This window comes from Macaca mulatta, chromosome 13 (genome assembly GCF_049350105.2).
Source record: "Macaca mulatta isolate MMU2019108-1 chromosome 13, T2T-MMU8v2.0, whole genome shotgun sequence".
Taxonomy (NCBI): Eukaryota; Metazoa; Chordata; class Mammalia; order Primates; family Cercopithecidae; genus Macaca; species Macaca mulatta.
This window is the reverse complement of record NC_133418.1, coordinates 115,356,561-115,375,899: the sequence shown is the minus strand read 5'-3', so window position 1 is coordinate 115,375,899 and position 19,339 is coordinate 115,356,561. Positions and strand designations below refer to the sequence as shown.

The 19,339-nt window shown below is 41.5% G+C and overlaps 1 protein-coding gene across 4 annotated transcripts in view; it reads left to right on the top strand.

Annotated features, from left to right (window-relative positions):
* Window positions 1–19,339, top strand: part of CPSF3 (cleavage and polyadenylation specific factor 3) — a 51,575-nt gene that overhangs the window by 28,112 nt on the left and 4,124 nt on the right. Inside the window, exons 12-18 of one of the 4 annotated variants that reach the window (XR_013403070.1) lie at window positions 1,972–2,080; window positions 4,436–4,534; window positions 5,704–5,798; window positions 8,313–8,400; window positions 11,228–11,382; window positions 16,254–16,323; window positions 18,981–19,137. Coding sequence is in view for 1 of the 4 variants with exons in the window: in XM_015111667.3 (XP_014967153.1) it covers window positions 1,972–2,080; window positions 4,436–4,534; window positions 5,704–5,798; window positions 8,313–8,400; window positions 16,254–16,323 (461 nt within the window). In the remaining 3 variants the exon portion in view is untranslated. The remainder of the gene's footprint in view (window positions 1–1,971; window positions 2,081–4,435; window positions 4,535–5,703; window positions 5,799–8,312; window positions 8,401–11,227; window positions 11,383–16,253; window positions 16,324–18,980; window positions 19,138–19,339) is intronic. The other 3 variants (XR_013403068.1, XR_013403069.1, XM_015111667.3) reach the window with 3 other exon arrangements.

Sequence of the window (19,339 nt, the reverse complement as noted above, 5' to 3'; positions counted from 1 at the left end):
CCTGAGTCTTACTGTTCAAAAACTTCTCAGGGGCCAATTTAATAGTGTTTTTCTTATACCTGTAGAAAAATATACTCATTTGAGAATCTAGAACTGTATTTCCCATCCTCCGCTGGTGGTGGATTTATGGGAAGAAAAAATAAAGTTTTGCAGTCAGACAGTTTAGGAGATGAATTGAACTGAGTTCAGGAAGAGCTGGGTTTCTTATTGGAGTGTTCTGTTTCTCACCCATGATTTTAATGATTTAAAATCATTACCTTTAGTTGTTTTTCTTTCTCAAGTACAACATCACTATATTAAAATTAATCTCCTAGGAGCAAAGGTTCTTTTCTGAAAGCTACCAGCAGTTAAGGAGAAAATAACCCTAAGAAATCCTATGAAATGCAACCCTCTGTGTTTATAGTTATGAGAACAAATATAGCACTGCCTGGTTGCTTAAAGGTAAACAAGTATGGAACACACTGCGTTTATTCCCTTGAGCTCATTTACGTGCAGTTGAGAGAAGTTATATTTAAGAATACTGGGTTTCAGCCAGGCGTGGTGGCTCACGCCTGTAATCCCCGCTCTTTGGGAGGCTGTAGCAGGCAGATCCCTTAAGCTCAGGAATTCAAGATCAGCATGGGCAACATGGTGAAACCCCATCTCGACAAAAAATACAAAAAAAAAGCCAGGCTTGGTGGTACACATGGTGAGCGATGATCACACCACTGCATTCCAGTCTGGGTGACAGTAATACTCTGTCTCAAAAAAATAAATAAATTACGTTTTTTTGTTTTTTTTTTTTTTTTTTTTTGCGACGGAGTCTCGCTCTGTCGCCAGGCTGGAGTGCAGTGGCGCAATCTCAGCTTACTGCAACTTCTGCCTCCTAGGTTCATGCCATTCTCCCGCCTCAGCCTCCCGAGTAGCTGGGACTACAGGCACCCGCCACCAGGGCCAGCTAGTTTTTTGTATTTTTAGTAGAGATGGAGTTTCACCATGTTGGCCAGCCAGGATGGTCTCAATCTCTTGACCTCTTGATCTGCCCGCCTTGGCCTCCCAAAGTGCTGGAATTCCAGGTGTGAGCCACCGCGCCCAGCCATACATGAGACTTTTTAAAAATGAATAGTGGGGCTGAGTGTGGTGGCTCACACCTGTAATTCCAACACTTTGGGAGGCCAAGGCGGGTGGATCACCTGAGGTCAGGAGTTCAAGACCAGCTGGCCAATGTAGCAAAGCCCCATCTTTACTAAAAATACAAAAATTAGCCGGGCATGGTAGTGGGTGCCTGTAATCCCAGCTACTTGGGAAGCTGAGGTGGGAGAATCGCTTGAACCTGGGAGGCAGAGGTTGCAGTGAGCTGAGATTGTGCCACTGCACTCCAGCCTGGGCGACAGAGTGAGACGCCGTCTCAAAAAAAAAAAGAATAGTGGGTTTCATGTTTGTAATATTTTTGTTTTTAAGTGGTTGTTATTTTATTCTCTTAAAAGTGTTTCTCCCTCAATTTATGAGCTCACCCATAACCTGTTTTTATTGACCTTTTTATTCAAAGCCACTGCTGCTGCTTTTAGTGTTAGGTGTACCACAGCCTCCCAGACTTGTATGAGTGGACCTCACTCTCTGTTGTGAGTTTGCAGCCAGCCTGAGGGAGTGCGTGTGTGTGTTTCACGGGGACTTCCCGGCCTTCCCTACTACAGTGCAGCTAGTGAGAGCTTTCTTAAACCCCAGCACTTAGTAAGTTCCTTGCTTGTTGAACTGATTAGAACTGAACTATGCCAGATCTGCCACTGTGACTCTTCTCTTTGACACTGGTAGCAATGTGACTGCCCTCATCATAGAGATATCAAACATTTTATGTTTTTCATGGTTAAATCCATATGTTGTTTTCATAGTTCAAAGATGTTATGGTCATCATTATGATGAACTGCATTTTACTGTCTGAAAAACTGCATTTTACCAGGTTCTATTTTCTTCAAGTATTTTTTTTTTTTACAGGTTATGGGATTTTTAGCAGACAAAAAACCAGAACAAGGCCAGCGGGTCTCAGGAATACTTGTTAAAAGAAACTTTAATTATCACATACTTTCTCCTTGCGACCTGTCCAGTAAGTATACTATTAAATGTCAAATCTAACTTCACCTTAGCACTGAAAGAAAATCTATGAAAACTTCTCTTCACCTTGTGGCCAAATTTTAAGTAACAGACAAATAAAAAAGGAATAGGTGCAAGTTAGCTAATTAGCTTTGTACCTATAGTAGTTCACAGGAGGAGAAAAAAAACACCTCCCGTGAACTACTGAAAGATTGAAATTATTCGTGAAATCACTTTCTTCGTCTTTGGAAACATAAGTTTGTTTCTGAGTTCACCCGATTTTCTACCCTCTACAACAGACTGGTGGGCTTTTATTTTCTGAAGTGACTTTGGATTCCCCAGATAAGCCATTTGGTTTTTAGGACCTTTGCATAAGCATTTCAGTTTTTTATGACCTTTACATCACTTGCTGGGCCTTTCTATTCCTTCACCATTCCAAAAGGAGTAGGAACAAAAACTTGTATAATTTCTTTAAAAGCAAAAAAGTATTAATGTAAAGCCTAATTTTTTCATTATGTTGGAACTTTCGACATCCAAATAAGTAACACCAACTATATAACTGACGCCTCTAATGTGTTTGTATAAATTGAAGCTCATTGTAGAGAAAAATGAAAAATTGGGCCAGGTGCAGGGGCTCACGCCTGTAATCCCAGCACTTTGGGAGGCCGAGGCAGGTGGATCACAAGGTCAAGAGATCGAGACCATCCTGACCAACATGGTGAAACCGACTCTACTGAAAATACAAAAATTAGCTGGGTGTGGTGGCACGTGCCTGTAGTCCCAGCTACTCGGGAGGCTGAACGTGGAGGTGGAGGTTGCAGTGAGCTGAGATAGTGTCACTGCATTCCAGCCTGGTGACAGAGCGAGATGCCATCTCAAAAAAAAAAAAGAAAAATTGCACAAAACTAATAAGATTACATTTAAGTTTGTAAACTGCTTTTTTCCCAAAGTTGATACACAGTTCCATGTGCATTCTTTGTCTTTATAAATTTACTGAGCCATCAGTAAGTCATTTTCCAATGAATATGGTGTTATCTTCAAGTAAATGCTGTGCTCAAGGTGATTTACGTGGTACTAATACATTATATGTACTTTATGCTGGAATAAAAAATAGCAGTGGCTGAGCATGGTGGCTTACGCCTATAATCCCAACATTTTGGGAGGTCAAGGTGGGCAGATGACAAGATCAGGAGTTTGAGACCATCCTGGTCAACATGGTGAAACCCTGTCTCTACTAAAAATACAAAAATTTGCTGGATGTGGTGGCACGTGCCTGTAGTCAGTCCCAGCTACTCGGGAGGCTGTGGCAGGAGAATTGCTTGAATGTAGGAGGTGGAGGTTGCAGTGAGCCGAGATCACGCCATTGCACTCCAACCCGGGCAACAGTGTGAGACTCTGTCTCAAAAAAGAAAAAAAAAAGGAAAAGAAAAATAGCAGCAGTGGTGAGGTATTTACCTATGAGATTGCCCAGCTGTCAGACTTCATAGCAGCATAGGTCATTGTCTGACTTGTGCCTTCATTCTGAGTTACTGAGCTCTTACTCTTATGCCACATAGTCCTAGCCCTTGAAATCAGTCTAATGAGGGAAGCAATCTTGGAAAGAGCTAGTCCCAGTATTGCTCAGTGGCATATAGAAGTGCATGATAAGTATGTGAAGACAGACAGTGCACCTCAGCAGTTGGGAAAAGCTTGGTAAATTAGGCAGCCCTTGTGCCAGGTGGTGAAAGATTGTTGGGAGTTACCAAGGAAAGAAGGCAGATGACAGCTGGCATACCAGCTCTATGGCATCCAAGAACCTGGTATGTTTGGGAACATGAGGTGCTTTCTTTTCCTTTTTTTTTTGTTTTTTTTGTTTTTTTTGAGACAGAGTCTTGCTCTGTTGCCCAGGCTAGAGTGCAATGGCACGATCTCAGCTCACTTCTACCTCTGCCTCCCGGGTTCAAGCAGTTCTCTGCCTCAGCCTCCTGAGTAGCTGGGATTACAGGCGCCCGCCACCACGCCCAGCTGATTTTTGTACTTTTAGTGGAGATGGGGTTTCACCGTCTTGGCCAGGCTGGTCTTGAACTCCTGACCTCATGATCCACCCGCCCTGGCCTCCCAAAGTGCTGGGATTACAGGCATGAGCCACCGCACCTGGCCATGAGGTGCTTTCTTACTGCTGGAGCAGAAGTTAACTGAAGGAGAAAGGTGGGGACATAAGGAGATCGGTGGGGAAATGTAAGGTAGTACCAAATTAAGGAGCATCTTGTTAGCTTTCTGAAAAACATGTTGACATTTACTTTGCTTTTATTTCTTTTTTCTTTGCTCCTGGTATGTGTTTTGTAGGACTGGTATTGTTTCTTCAAGTCTATTCTAATTTTCTTTTCAGATTATACTGACTTGGCAATGAGCACTGTAAAGCAGACCCAGGCCATTCCATATACTGGTCCCTTTAATTTGCTCTATTACCAGCTGCAGAAGTTGACAGGTGTGTGTGTATTGAAATTCATTTCGTTGTTTTCTGTCTTTTTAAAGATAATTTTCTACCTAGAAAAGAATGTTACTTAATTTTGATAATTGTCTCAGAATTGTATGTTTTATTAATATATATGATCATGTTATTATTGCCTTTATGTGAAATTTTAGAAAATACACTCATATTCTTGCCTGATGGTCCTGTGAAAAAAAAATAAGAAAAACTTTAAAAAAATTAGAAAATATACTCAAAATTTTTTTTAATTCTGTAATACTTATCTTTGACCCACTTAAAATCTAGTAGTCTCTTTTCCTTGTTTGAAGTCTCTTTTACTTGACCATACCTAAAATTTTATCTGTTTCTTTTCTTTGATCAGTGAAAATAATTTTTCTGGCTCTATTGATACCAGTCTATACAGCAGGTTTTGTAAGAGTTCATGACCACTGGCCAAAGGCCAGTGAGAAAATAAACCTAGTCTGTTTTCATATTAGACCATTTGAGTTCGAGATTTTGTGTATTAACATCATGAGGGGCAGTGACTAAATTAAAAGGTGTGGACTTTCTGATAAAGCAAGAATACTTCATATTACAAAATATATTTTCCATCAGTCACGCTCTTCATGACTCATGAAGTACTACCATAAAATAAACCAGTAGAAAGAACCTTTTTTAAAAACCTCGGAACCTTGCACTAGTACAACCTGTCATAACATAGAAGGTTAATAAAATATGTCTGAACTGTCCTTGAGTAAGAGGATGCTAGAAAGACCAGAAAAGTCTCTTGAACAATAGAATTTCGCTGTAGAATGTTGAAGCTTATGAAGACAGAAGGTAGGCGAAACTAGTTGGCAACAATTGACTAATTTTATGTCATACGTTAAAAGATGCTAGTAGAAAGCTAAATCTCTTGTATACAAAACATAGATGTTTGAACACCACTTAAGTTTGCTACTGATAAAATGTTTGATGTCCGAGGTAAATGCTACGTAGATAGATGAATGTTTGCAATACATGTTCAGACCTTTCCGTTGCTATACTTTGCTGTTTAAAAATTGACTATACAAATGAGTTACTAACTTTTTCATTGTGTAGCTGCTTTAACTGTCTCTATAAACAAATGAATGGTCTCTGGAAGATTATCAGAAAAGTATATACATCTTATAGTTACATCTTTCTTTCAGGTGATGTGGAAGAATTAGAAATTCAAGAAAAACCTGCTCTGAAAGTGTTCAAAAATATTACTGTAATACAAGAACCAGGCATGGTGGTATTAGAAGTAAGAAAAGATCATTTACCTAAACAATGAGAGAAAAAAGTTTTAAAAAGAGTTCATGAAGAATTGTAGAGAATATTAGTTTCTTCCCAATTAGAAAAAGAATATTGTTGGAAAGTGTGTGTGTGTGTGTGTGTGTGTGTGTATCTCTCTTATAAAACCTGCTGTATATAAAACATATATATGTTTTAAGGACCAGCATTAAGTATTATTAAGTAGCTGAGCATTTTCTATGTAGTCACAAAAACCTAATAATAAATTAAGGGTTTGTATTTAGTATGTGTAGTAAGTATAGTCCTTTCATATAAATCTTACCTGATTTTATGGTATTCCAGGATGTCTTTAGTTATATCAAAAGGTTTTATAATTCTTAAGGAAAAAATTTAATTATGTTAAATTAAAACAAACTTAGGTACCACTCGTTAAAAGAGCAGAATTTTGAAGATTCAAATAAACAACAATAAAGTGACCCAAATCTGGAAAGGACAGAAATTATTAAATTAAGTGATGTGGTTCCTGTTAGAATTTTAAACTCCAGCTTGTGGAGTTTGGAAGACAGATACCAAAGGAATTGCATGGTTGATTTTGATAGATTGGCACCTGTTAAGTTTAAAGAAGGATTTTCAAAGTGAGTCCTACCATTGAATAGTCCAGGGAGGTATCTTATCTACTGCTATGCCCCAAGGTAGAATTGTATATAAATTGCCAAGGTAGATGGTCAACTATTTCATTCATACATTCTAATTTTTTTTTCTTTTTTTGAGACGGAGTCTTGCTCTGTCACCCAGGCTGGAGTGCTGTGGTGTGATCTCAGCTCACTGCAACCTCCACCTCCCAGGTTCATACGATTCTCCTGCCTCAGCCTCCCGACTAGCTGGGATACAGGTGCGTGCCACCATGCCCAGCTAATTTTTGTACTTTTAGTTAGAGATGGGGTTTCACCATGTTGGCCAGGATGGTCTTGAACTCCTGACCTCAAGTGATCCACCCACCTCGCATACATTCTATTTTTAAAACAAAAAAGATTTGTCAGCTTTGGTCCCAATACAATCCTGTGATTTAAGTCTAAATTTGATTCATAAGGCTAAAAGCAACTAAAGAAAGTATCAAGCCAGGCCCAGTGGCTCACAGCTGTAATCCCAGCACTTTGGGAGCCAAGGCGGGCGAATCACCTGAGGTCAGGAGTTCGAGACCACCCTGGCCAACATGGTGAAACCCCGTCTCTGCTAAAAGTACAAAAATTACCCAGAAGTGGTGGTGGGCACCAAAAGTCCCAGCTACTTGGGAGGCTGAGGCAGGAGAATCACTTGCATCTGGGAAGCAGAGGTTGCAGTGAGCCAAGATTGCACCACTGCACTCCAACGTGGGTGACAGAGTGAGACCCTGTCTCAAAAGAAAAAATGAAAAACAAAGTGTGAAAAGGAGTAGTTATCTATAAACATGAAGTTACATACAACAATATGTAAAATGTTAATATCAGAAAAAGGGAGAAAGTTATTAGAGACATTAATTTAGCTCATTCTACTAAATACTATTAGAGTCTGCGTATGATGGCTCACACTTGTAATCCTAGCACCTTGGGAGGCCAAGGTGGGCAGATCACTGGAACCCAGGAGTTCAAGACCAGCCTGGGTAACACAGCAAGACCCTGCCTCTATCATTCATTCATTCATTTATACATGCATAGTAGGTAATATATTTTTGTTCCTAGGGTAAACACGTCAGAGATTGTTTACCCTAGGAACAAAAGCCAGGGGATCTGAGGCTCAGTGTGAGAAGCAAAAGTAAATATTTTAAAATATTACGCTCTTGGCCAGGCGCTGTGGCTCCCACCTGTAATCCCAGCACTTTGGGAGGCCGAGGTGGGCAGATCACCTGAGGTCGGGAGTTCGAGACCAGCCTGACCAACATGGAGAAACCCCATCTCTACTAAAAATATAAAATTAGCCGGGTGTGGTGGTGCATGCCTGTAATCCCAGCTACTTGGGAGGCTGAGGCAGGAGAATCGCTTAAACCCAGGAGGCAGAGGTTGCAGTGAGCCAAGATCACGCCATTGCACTCCAGCCTGGGCAACAGGAGCAAAATTCCATCTCAAAAAAAAAAAAGAAAAAACATTACCCTCTTCACATTCTGTCTGTAGTCATATGCTATACTAAATATAAGCATTAGGAATTTGAGTTCAGTCCCAGTACCAGTAATTATCCTGTACAAGTTACTTTTGAGTCAGTTTTCTCTTTTATAAAATGAAATTAATTATGCTATTTGTTATGAAAATTAAATGATAATGCCTATAAAACATGTCAAAAGGAAGTGCTCAGTATAATTTTGTTCTTTATAGAATATTAGAGAAGTATTGTAGTATTAATTTTAGTAAACAGTGAGTCAGTGAATTTCAATGAAAATACTGGAAGCAGTAGTTCCATATGTAGAGTCCATGGTTTGGTGGGTTGTAGTCGTAGCTTTTGTGGTTGGTCACTATAGGTAGGTCACTTCCTAATTCTGCCTTTTGCTTTCCAGTGGCTGGCAAACCCTTCTAATGATATGTATGCGGATACAGTAACAACTGTGATATTGGAAGTTCAGTCAAATCCCAAAATAAGAAAAGGTAAGAGTTCATTTATTTTTATCCTTTTTTTTTTTTTTTTGGGAGATGGAGTCTAGCTCTGTTGCCCAGGCTGGAGTGCAGTAGCACAATCTTGGCTCACTGCAACCTCCGCCTCCCAGGTTCAAGCGATTCTCCTTCCTCAGCCTCCCGAGTAGCTGGGATTATAGGTGCCCACCACCACGCCCAGCTAATTTTTGTGTTTTTAGTAGAGATGGGGTTTCACTGTGTTGGCCAGGCTGGACTTGAACTCCTGACCTCGTGATCCACCTGCCTCAGCCTCCCAAAGTGCTGAGATTACAAGTGTGAGCCACCGCATCTGGCCACTCATTTTTATCCTTTAATTGTTTCATTTTTCTTATGTTTCTGTGAACTAAAAAGCAGTAAATAGACTCCTAACAAACTTGATCATTTCTGTGTGATCTTTAAGATATAAAATATACACAGCAATGCGTATTATTAGTATTTTGCTTATTTTTATCCTGGCTCTTCACTCATACTGCAAAAACCTGGCTGTAGTTAAGACTAAGATAAAATCCTTTTAGAAGCAGTCCTCTTAAAAATAATTGAATCTGAAATTCCAAAATATTAATGAATTGAGCCAGTTAGATTAGGAAGATATGCTACTATCTTCATATTTAATAAAATTTGTTGAACAGAATTGAATCACCCTGTGGGACAATTTTCAAACAGAGAAAACAGTAAAGATATTTTTGTGTTATTTGATTCTGTTTTATACTTAAGTCAGCATAGTATGTCTTTTTTTTTTTTCTTTTTTTGAAACAAAGTCTTACTTTGTTGCCCAGGCTGCTCTCAAATGCCTGGGCTCAAATGATCCTCTCACTTCAGCCTCCTGAGTGGCTGAGACTACAGGCATGAGCCACTGTACCCCGCTCTTTACATGTTTTGAGCTGTGAGTCTCTGGCATATGGAGTAGTCCTATGTGCTGTGCTGGGGAAAGTGACCGTACAGGAAGTATTCTGGGAAGCCTCAGCCTTTACCCTTCACATGCCATTAGATCCTGGGCTCTGAGAGAATATTATTGTTCTTTGAAAATACACAGTCAGTTAGTTCTTTGATTTCATGAGAAAAAAGTTTAGCAGACTACTTTATAATTCATTTCTTATGCTGCATCTGTAGTATAAACAAATAAATACTTAGACAATCTAAATCTGTTATTCATTTGAGTCACTGGTATTTGAATTTGTTTTCAGTAATTGTAAGAACGATCATTTGGACATCATTTGATAACTTGTTTTAGTTGAATTAACTCATGGGAAATGGCTCCTCCCATGTGCCTGTAACACAAGAGACAGCTGTGCGTTTATATAAGCCACAGAAGAATGCCGCACCCTTGATTCTTACATGATGCTTAGGGTCACAGTCTTAATCCTGGGGTACAAAATATTGACAGAAAAAATGCGGTTGTCAGTTTTCTCTTACAGTTGGGCATGGTGGCTCACACTTGTAATCCTAGCACTTTGGGAGACTGAGGCGGGCGGATCCCTTAAGGTCAGGAGTCTGAGACCAGCCTGGCCAACATGGTGAAACCCCGTCTTTTCTAAATACACAAAAAAAATTAGCCTGGGGTGGTGGCAGGCACCTGTAATCCCAGCTACTCAGGAGGCTTAGGCACGAGAATTGCTTGAACCTGGGAGGCGGAGGTTGCAGTGAGCAGAGATCACGCCACTGCACTCCAGCCTGGGTGACAGAGTGATACTTCATCTCAAAAAAAAAAAAAAAAATTGTTTTTCTCTTACTTATCTTAGGTGGTAAAAATAAAGGTGTGCAGGGTGGGAAGGAGGATCTTTTTATTTATTTATTTATTTTTTTGAGACACAGTTTCGCTCTTGTTGCCCAGTCTGGAGTGCAATGGCCCAATCTCAGTTCACCGCAACCTCCACCTCCTGGGTAGCTGGAATTACAGGTGTGCACCACCATGCCCGGCTAATTTTTCGTGTTTTTAGTAGAGACAGGGTTTCTCCATGTTGGTCAGGCTGATCTCAAACTCCCAACCTCAGGTGATCTGTCCGCCTCAGCCTCCCAAAGTGCTGGGATTACAGGCGTGAGCCACCGCACCCAGCTGCAGGAGGATATTTTTATTTTTTTATTTTATTTTTATTTATTTTGAGATGGAGTCTCTGCCTATCACCCCGGCTGGAGTACAGTGGCGTGATCTCAGCTCACTGCAGCCTCCACCTCCTGGGTTCATGCGATTCTCCTGCCTCAGTCTCCTGAGTAGCTGGGATTAGAGGCATCCGCCACCACGCCTGGCTAATTTTTGAATTTTTAGTAGAGACGGGATTTCACCATGTTGGTCAGGCTGGTCTCAAACTCCTGACCTTGTGATCTGCCTGCCTTGGCCTCCCAAGGTGGTGGGATTACAGGCTTGAGCCACCACACCAGGCCTAGGAGGATCTTTTTAAAAGATCATGAGTAAGGAGTGGTGCAGAAGTTAGGAAAGTGGCGTGGGGAAGAGGGTTAGGTGTGGAGAGCAGAATCACGCCCAGGGGCTTTGGGCCACGCAGCTTTCAGCTCTAAGGCCTCCATCCTCTAAGAGCACAGCTGGCCTTCACTTCCTATCTTAGTCTGTTCAGTTCAAGTAAAATGCCACCAAGGTTGCTTTCTCTTCACTATATTCTGATGCCCTTTTGTAAAATGAAGTCTTTTTTGTAATAGTCAACTAATTAGAAATTGATATACTTTTCTGAAAAATGAAGTTTCTATGCAAAAATGGCATTTTTTTAGGCCGGTTAGGATGTTGTGTGACTGCAGGGTCTTTGGTGATGTTTAGGGTCTGAGCTCTGCCAGCCTGTTTTCCGTTTGGCAGAGGAGGGATCACAGAGATGTCAGGGTGGCATCGGCTGTTCTGATGAGGGCTCTGCCTAGCAGTGGCGCTGAAGAGCAAGAGGCGCTGTGGCGTCAGATCATCTCCACAGAGCTCATGTGCGTCTCACACAGGAAGGAATGCATGGCCTGTCGTAGGTTGGTTTGCCTTTATCTTGATTATTTCTCTTAATGCTCCAGTCCAAAGTGAAATGTACCTTTACTCTAATCAGCAGTAATTGAATTTAAAATAATTATCACTATTTTATTAGTGATCCCTCTGACGCTAATAATAAAAACATTCATTCCTTTGGTTAGCCTCTGGCCATTGCAGCAGAGGTTCATTGCAGACAGGTCAGAACTGCGCTGTTTCCATGTGTTCCGTGTATTCAGCGTTTGTTGAGCTGGTTGGGTGCCTTGTGTTTCCTAGTTCTTCCCCATTTTGTAGTTTATGGAGAATGAGGTTTTATATTCCTGTGGGATGATGAAGTGCTTGCATATTTTCATTAACATTCGACAGATATTTACCGAGCACCCAAAGTGCTGGGATTACAGGCATGCCTCGAAATGCTTGCAAAACATCAGTGAACAAAGCAAACAGATCTGCCCCCTCCAAGGATCTGACATTCTGGTGTGTCCCAGGGCTTCCTGATAGGGTCTGGAGTTGGGCATATCCCATAGAGTCTTGCTGGCTATTGTAAGGACCTCAGACTTTCAGTGTGAGTAAAATGAGGCAATGCTGCGGAGCTTTGAGTGGGGCTGAGACAGGATCTGATAGTTTTTAAAGGATTACCGTGGTGCTTGCTGAAAGTAGACTGTTAAGAGGGCAAGCAAGAAAGTAGAGGCTCCAGCTGGGATCTGCTTCAGTCATCCAGGTGGCACACAGTGGCCCAGATTAGGGTGGAAGTCGTGGGGATATCGCAAAGTGGCTGGATTCTGGAGTCGTTTTAATAAAGCCAGCAGTATTTCCTGTCGGATTAGCTGTAAGTGGTGACAGAAAGAGAACAGACAGGATGAACTTTAACATAATGATCCGGGCGATGTATGTGATACATTAGCATGGCGAGTTGTCACTCGCGGGGCTAAGTTTTAATAAGTAGTACTTGCTCCTTTCAAAGGTGACAAGTATTGCAAGAACTGGTACACATGACACTTACACTGCTCAGGAGGAAGTTGATTCTGTATATTTATTATTTATCACACTGACTTCTTCCTATCCAAACCTGGGATTTTCACATTGAGAGCAGAGGCAGCGACTGTGGCCCACAAGCCACACCCAGCCCGCCTGCTTTGGTAAGTACGGTGTTACCGAAGCACAGCCGTGCGCACTGGTCCATCTCCTCTGATGCCTCTTTCCTGCTACAGCAGCAGAATCGAGTCATTGCGACAGCGACCCTATGGTCTGCAAAGCCTAGAATGCCATCTGGCCATTTACAGAAAGAGTTGCCCTCTTCTCAAGGCACCTCTGTGAAACAATCCCATTCTTCCTTGATGGCACTTTTCTCCCTTTTCATAACTTAGCCTCCTGACACTTCAGTCCATATTCTGGAAACAACTTGTATTTGTATCTGCGGGGTGTGTGTGTGTGTGTGTGTGTGTGTCTCACCACCAACCTCAATTTTTGTGTCCCCATTCTTAACCAAAGGGGAAATCTTACATATTTTCAAAATACATTATTTTGTTTTTATATTCCATAACATTCTTCTGTTTTACATGGCACCTGCTTTCAGCATGTGTGTGTCCTGTTTTGACACACAGACCTATTAAGGACAGGCATACGTGTCGGACGATTGTATATTCTGTGTTTAATGTGATCTCATGTGTCTGATGAGTTTGTCTAAATATTAATGCAGGAATTTGCAAATATATATATACATACATATATACACACACATAAACTTTGGAAAGTTTCAGTAGTTTCATAGCTTAGATATTTATTTTTTAATATATTTTGTGAGACTGTTTTTACATGTCAATTAAGTGCTTATTTTAGTAATTAATAATAAAACTAATGATAATTAAAGTATAAAAGTTCTATTATGTAGCTTTCTTGGCTAGCACCTGGTTAGTTTTTTGTCTTTGTGTTTTTTTATATTTTTATTTTACTTTATTTTTCGAGACAGGGTCTCACTCTGATGCAGGCTAGAGTACAGTGGTGCGATCTCAGCTCACTGCAGCCTCGATCTCCTGGGCTCAAGTTGTCCTCCCACCTCAGCCCTCCAAGTAGCTGGAACTACAGATGTGTACCAGCATAGCTGGCTAATTTTTGTATTTTTTTATAGAGACAGGGTTTCTCCATGTGGCCTAGGCTAGTCTCAAACGCCTGAGCTCAAGTGATCTACCCACCTTGGCCTCCCAGAGTGCTAGGATTACAGGTGTGAGCCTCTGCACCTGGGCTTTTTTTTTTTTTTTTTTAAATGGAGATGGGGTCTCTCTATGTTGCCAAGGCTGGTCTCAAACTCCTGGGCTCAAGCAGTCCTCCCTTCTCAGCCTCCCAAAGTGCTGAGATTATAGGCGAGTAGTTAGTTGTATATACAGTTGAAATTCATGGATTAAAAAGAATTAGATGAACTATGGTTTGAATTATAGAATAGTTTAGGAGAAATGACAATTTTGGGTCTTTTCCATAGAGTAGATTGAAATAGGTATGTGGGAGTGCAGAATTGAGTTAATAAAGCTACACTTAGATGATATACTATTTTAAAAAGTCATAGTGTTACATGAGAAAGTAATTACTTGGGCTGAGAAATTGAAAGTGCATTGAAGAAATCATAATTTTTGAAGTCTCTTTGAAATGACAGAGTCTTAGCCAGGCATGGTAGCACACAAGTAGCCTAGCTACTTGAGAGGCTGAGATGAGAGGATCACTTGAGCCCAGGAGTTCAAGATTACAGTGAGCTAGGATAGCACCACCGCACTCCAGCCTGGGCAACAGAGCATGACACACTTTCTAAGGAAAATAAAGAAGAAAGAAATTGCAGTCTTATATTACATTTTCCTGTTGATAGGTGAGTCCATAAGATTATTTCTGGTATTTTCCCCCATTTCATACACACACACATGCACACACACACACATACACATGTATATATATAAAAAATATATAAAAGAGGAAGTTGATTATGTATATTTATTATTTATCAAACTGACTTCTTCCTATCTAAACTTCGGATTTTCATATTTGGACCAGCCCAGCTTTCAGCTCTAAGGCTCCCATCCTTCTAAGAGCTCAGCTGGCCTTCGCTTCCTATCTTAGTCTGTTCAATCCAGATCAAATGCCACCAAGGTTGCCTTCTCTTCATTATATTCTGATAGCCTTTTTGTAAAATGAAGTCTTTTTTGTTCGTTTTATATACATATATATATATATATATGAACATGAAATTAAATGGTAAAAATATTCATATATATAGGGTGTATGTGTGTTTTGTCTGAAGGATTTTAAAATTCTGCACTATTTTTTTGTGACAACATTATTGATACATAATTCACATACAATTCATCCATATAAAGTGTAGAATTCAGTGATTTTTTAGCATATTAAGGGTTGTACAACCATCACCACAATCAACTTTAAAACATTTACCTCACACCAGGCCAGACATGGTGACTCACACCTGTAATCCCAGCACTTTGGGAGGCCCAGGGGAGCAGATTGCTTGAACCCAGGAGTTTGAGACCAGCTTGGAAAGCATGGTGAAACCCCGTCTCTACACACACACACACACACACACACACACACACACACACACACACACACACACAATTAGCCGGGCATGGTGGTGCATGCATGTAGTCCCAGCTACCTGGGAGGCTGAGGTGAGAGGATCACCGGAGCCCAGAGGTTAAGGCTGCAGTGAGTTGTGATCACACCACTACAGTCCAGCCTGGGCAACAGAGCAAGACCCTGTCTCTAAATAAATAAATAAATAAACAACCACCTCCAAAAAGGAACCCCATATCCCTTACTTGTGATGCCCCAATCTCTATATTCTCCCCAACTCAAAGCAACCACTGAGTTACTTCCCGCCCCCCTGGATGTGCCTGTTCTCAGCGTTCTGGATAAATGGAGTCATACAGTATATAGCCTTGGATGACTGGGCTCCTTCGCTGTGCTGTGTTCACGGTTCATCCGTCTGCACATGAATTGGTCCTTCATTCCTTTTTATAGCCAAATAATTTCCCATCGTGTGGACACAACACATTTTGTTTATCCATTCATCCGTTGATGGATACTTTGGTTGTTTCTATTTTACGGCTTTTATGAATAGTGCCACCATGGAGATTTGGATGTCAGTTTTTCGGTAGATACACGCTTTCATTTCTCTTGGATCTATACCGAGGAGTAGAATTACTGGGTCAAATGCTCACTGTTTAACTTTCTGGGGAAGCGCCAGACCATGAGCTCTGCGCTCTTTTGCTACTGGTGACGCACTGAGCTGTGGAATGAGGGGTCAGAGCATGTCTGAAACTCCATATTAAGGGGGCTAATCTTCCCAAACTGTCAGGTTTCTTTGTTTGGGAAGGAAAGCTGAGTAATTTAATAGACAAGTTATTTTAAATATTAATTTTTATTAAAATAATAATATCTAACAGAATGCTAAATTTATACCACATTTTAGATAAAAGACTTCATAGATCTCTGAGCTTGAATATGCCCCTAGAATTCCTGGAGTTATTTTAATTGCCCGTGATCATAAATGTAAAGTTTGAGAAATGTGGGAAATAAAACTAAAAGTAATATGAAGTGCCATTTTGTGGTTCTTTAATAAGAACATGAAATATTGGAGAAAGGGTAAAAATATGTAATAGAAAAATTTTTTTAAAATACAAATAAAAAGAACATGAAATTAAATGATGAAAGTATCCATTTCCTTTAGCAGGCAAATAATACAAGCCCATGCTTGTCACTTTAAGGATTCCATAGTTAACCACTTTAACTTATCAGTAACCAGATTCTGATTATTGATTTGGAAATTATTCTGAATAGGAATTTAGAAATTGAACTCTGTCGCTTTTTTTTTTTCCAGGTGCAGTACAGAAGGTTTCTAAAAAATTAGAAATGCACGTTTATAGCAAGAGGTTGGAGATCATGCTTCAGTAAGTTTTTCACCCATTATTTCTCAACAAGGTAGTGACAGTGGGCTAGAAGGAGGCCTGGATTTGGCTCTGGCTCCTACAAGGACTGGGGTGTGGCTCTGACCAGGCCACTGCACTGCTCTGAGGCCTGCTGCTCTGTCAGGAAGGAGAGGGGTTGGAACCGTTCCCTGCCAGCTCCGCACTCACCTGTGGCCTGCTAGGTCAGCCATTGGTGTTTCATGTAATACACTGCTTCAGGATGCTGGCACAGTCAGCGAGGGTTAAAACATTCTCTTCAAGGACAAGTACAGAAATCTTAGCTGAATGTTACTGTATCTTCAAGAATTATTTTATGTATTGTTAAATGTGAATTCTTTGTAAAATAGTGTTCTTCTAGACTCTTAGATAGTCTGTAAGCGATGAATTACCTTTAAACTAAGTATTTCTCTTTATTTTATTTTATGTTATTTTTATTTTTGGGAGATAGAGTCTTGCTCCATTGCCCAGACTGGAATACAGCGGCGTGATCTCGGCTCACTGCAGCCTCAACTCCCAGGCTCAAGCAATCTGCCTTAGCCTCCCGAGTAGCTGGGATCACAGGCTCGCACCACCATGCCCACTTAATTTTATTTTTTTGGAGAGACAGGGTCTCCCTATGTTGCCCAGGCTGGTCTCAAATTCCTGGGCTCAAGGGATCCTCCTGTCTTGGCTTCCCCAAATGCTGGAATTATAGCCGTGAGCCCTCACCCCATTAGACATTTTAACAAAGTAAGGTGTCCTCCTAGTTTAGAAGGCTTTTATGATTTCTGTCCGTTCCTTCCTTTCCCCAAAATTCTACACTAACGTTTTTTTTTGTTTTTTTTTTTTTTTTTTTGTAGACATAAACTTTCATTTCACTCTGTTGCCCAGGCTAGAGTGCAATGGCGCAATCTCGGCTCACTGCACTCTCCACCTCCCAGGTTCAAGCGATTCTCCTGCCTCCACCTCCCAGCAGCTGGGACTACAGGCATGTGACACCACACCCAGCTAATTTTTGTATTTTTAGTAGAGACAGGGTTTCACCATATTGGCCAGGCTGGTCACGGACTCCTGGCCTTGTGATCCACCTGCCTCCGTCTGCCAAAGTGCTGGGATTATAGGCGTGAGCCACCGCACCCGGCCCACTAAAGCAGCAGTTTGGTGGCTTTAAAAAAAAAAAAAAAAGGCTTTACATGATGACTTTGCTTATAGAAGTTGTCATACATCTTCAAAACAGTATTCTCTGTGTTGTCATTTTGATTTTAAAGAACATTCCTCTCATACAAAACCAGCTAACAGTGCAGGCACAGTGATTTCCATGGCTGTTGAAAAGGCCACAGATTTTACTGGTTCCTACCCCTGGAGCCTCTGTTCTCTCAACTCATTTTGCAGAGGACTTAACTCTGCCAGTGTTGAAGTCTGAGTATCTTAATCATTTTTACATCCTTGACCCCTTTGGCAGTCAGGTAAGGCTGTGGGGCGGGGAGCGGGAGACATATACATATGCAGTTCTACCTTTGATTTCAAGGAGGTTAGACAACCCCCTCCCCACCGGCTATCCCGGGACCCCAGGTTAAAGAGCCCTATTGTAGAAGGTGGGTGTTGATGACCAGGGACTTGACTACAACAGTCCTGTTGGTGGCTCTGTTCCCAGAGGCTCTACAGAAATAGAAAACCTGTGTGACCCTGCACTGGCCCCGCTCTCCCACGTGCTGCAGTCAGGGTGCAGAGTGGAAGTTCACATCACTGCAGCTGGTCCTCGGGAGCCGTGGGGAGGGCAGTCTGTGGGAGGCCGTGGCTCTTCACTGGACCTTCACTCTGGCCTTCCTCCCTGTCCTCCTGACACCACTCCTCCCACCTCCCCTTCCTCTCCCTCACCTCTCACAAATACACCAGAACTATTCAACTCTGAGGAACAAGAGTGTGAGACAGCCTCCATTCGACCCAGGAATGGGAGGTTCCCATGTCCTGAAACTTCAAAGCCAATCGTACCCTTAAAAATGCAGCTGTTTCCCCAGTTGTTTAAATACTTAGGATTAGATAGGAGTAAATGTATTGGTTTCTTTAGACAAGCCAACAGTGGATCACATGGAAATAAAACCTTTTTTTCCTATCCTTTTGAATACATTTCTGTATTTAAAATATAATCTTTTTGGCTGGGTGTGGTGGCCCACACCTGCAGTCCCAGCACTTAGGGAGGCCAAGGCAGGTGGATCACTTGAGATCAGGAGTTTGAGACCAGCCTGGCCAACATGGCAAAACCCCATCTAAAGTACCCCTACTAAAAATACAAAAATGAGCCAGGTGTGCTGGCAGGTGCTTGTAATCCCAACTACTCAGGAGGCTGAGGGAGGAGAATTGCTTAAACCAGGAAGCAGAGGTTGCAGTGGGCCAAGATCATGACATACACTCCAGCCGGGGCAACAAGCAAGACTCAGTCTCAAAATAAATAAATAAAACATAATCTTTTCTTTTGGGCTAGGGTCCCAGCTAACTTTATTCACACATATGATGAACAGTAACTGCCTGAAGATGCAAGCAGTTGATTCCCACTCCCCGCTTCCCCAGCTTACTACGGTGTTGTCAGTGCTTAACTGTCCTAGGCTGACCATGGTCCGTGGGTCGTAGAGTCACTGCCTGCCTTTCTTACCTGCACTCAGCCTGCCGGTGGACTGCTATTTCCCAACACCTCTGTACCAGTGGGGACGATGTTGAAATTAATGATCAAAACTGTTTCTCTCGATGACAGAGGCAATGTCTTAGTGCCTTCTGTATCCCCAGCTCCTAGCACAGCACCTGCCGCATAGAAGATGCTCGGTAAGTACCGAGTTTAATTAAAGTAGGAGTGGACAGCTAGTGGGCTTGGGAGCCGTTTAAACCTGGATACCTGGATTTGAATGCCAGCTCAGCTGTTGACTAGTTCTGAGGCTTTAAGCAAATCACTTAACTTCTGTGTCTTGTTTTCTTCACATGTAAAAGAGGATCCTTACCAAAATTATTCTAGGTTAAGATAATGTAT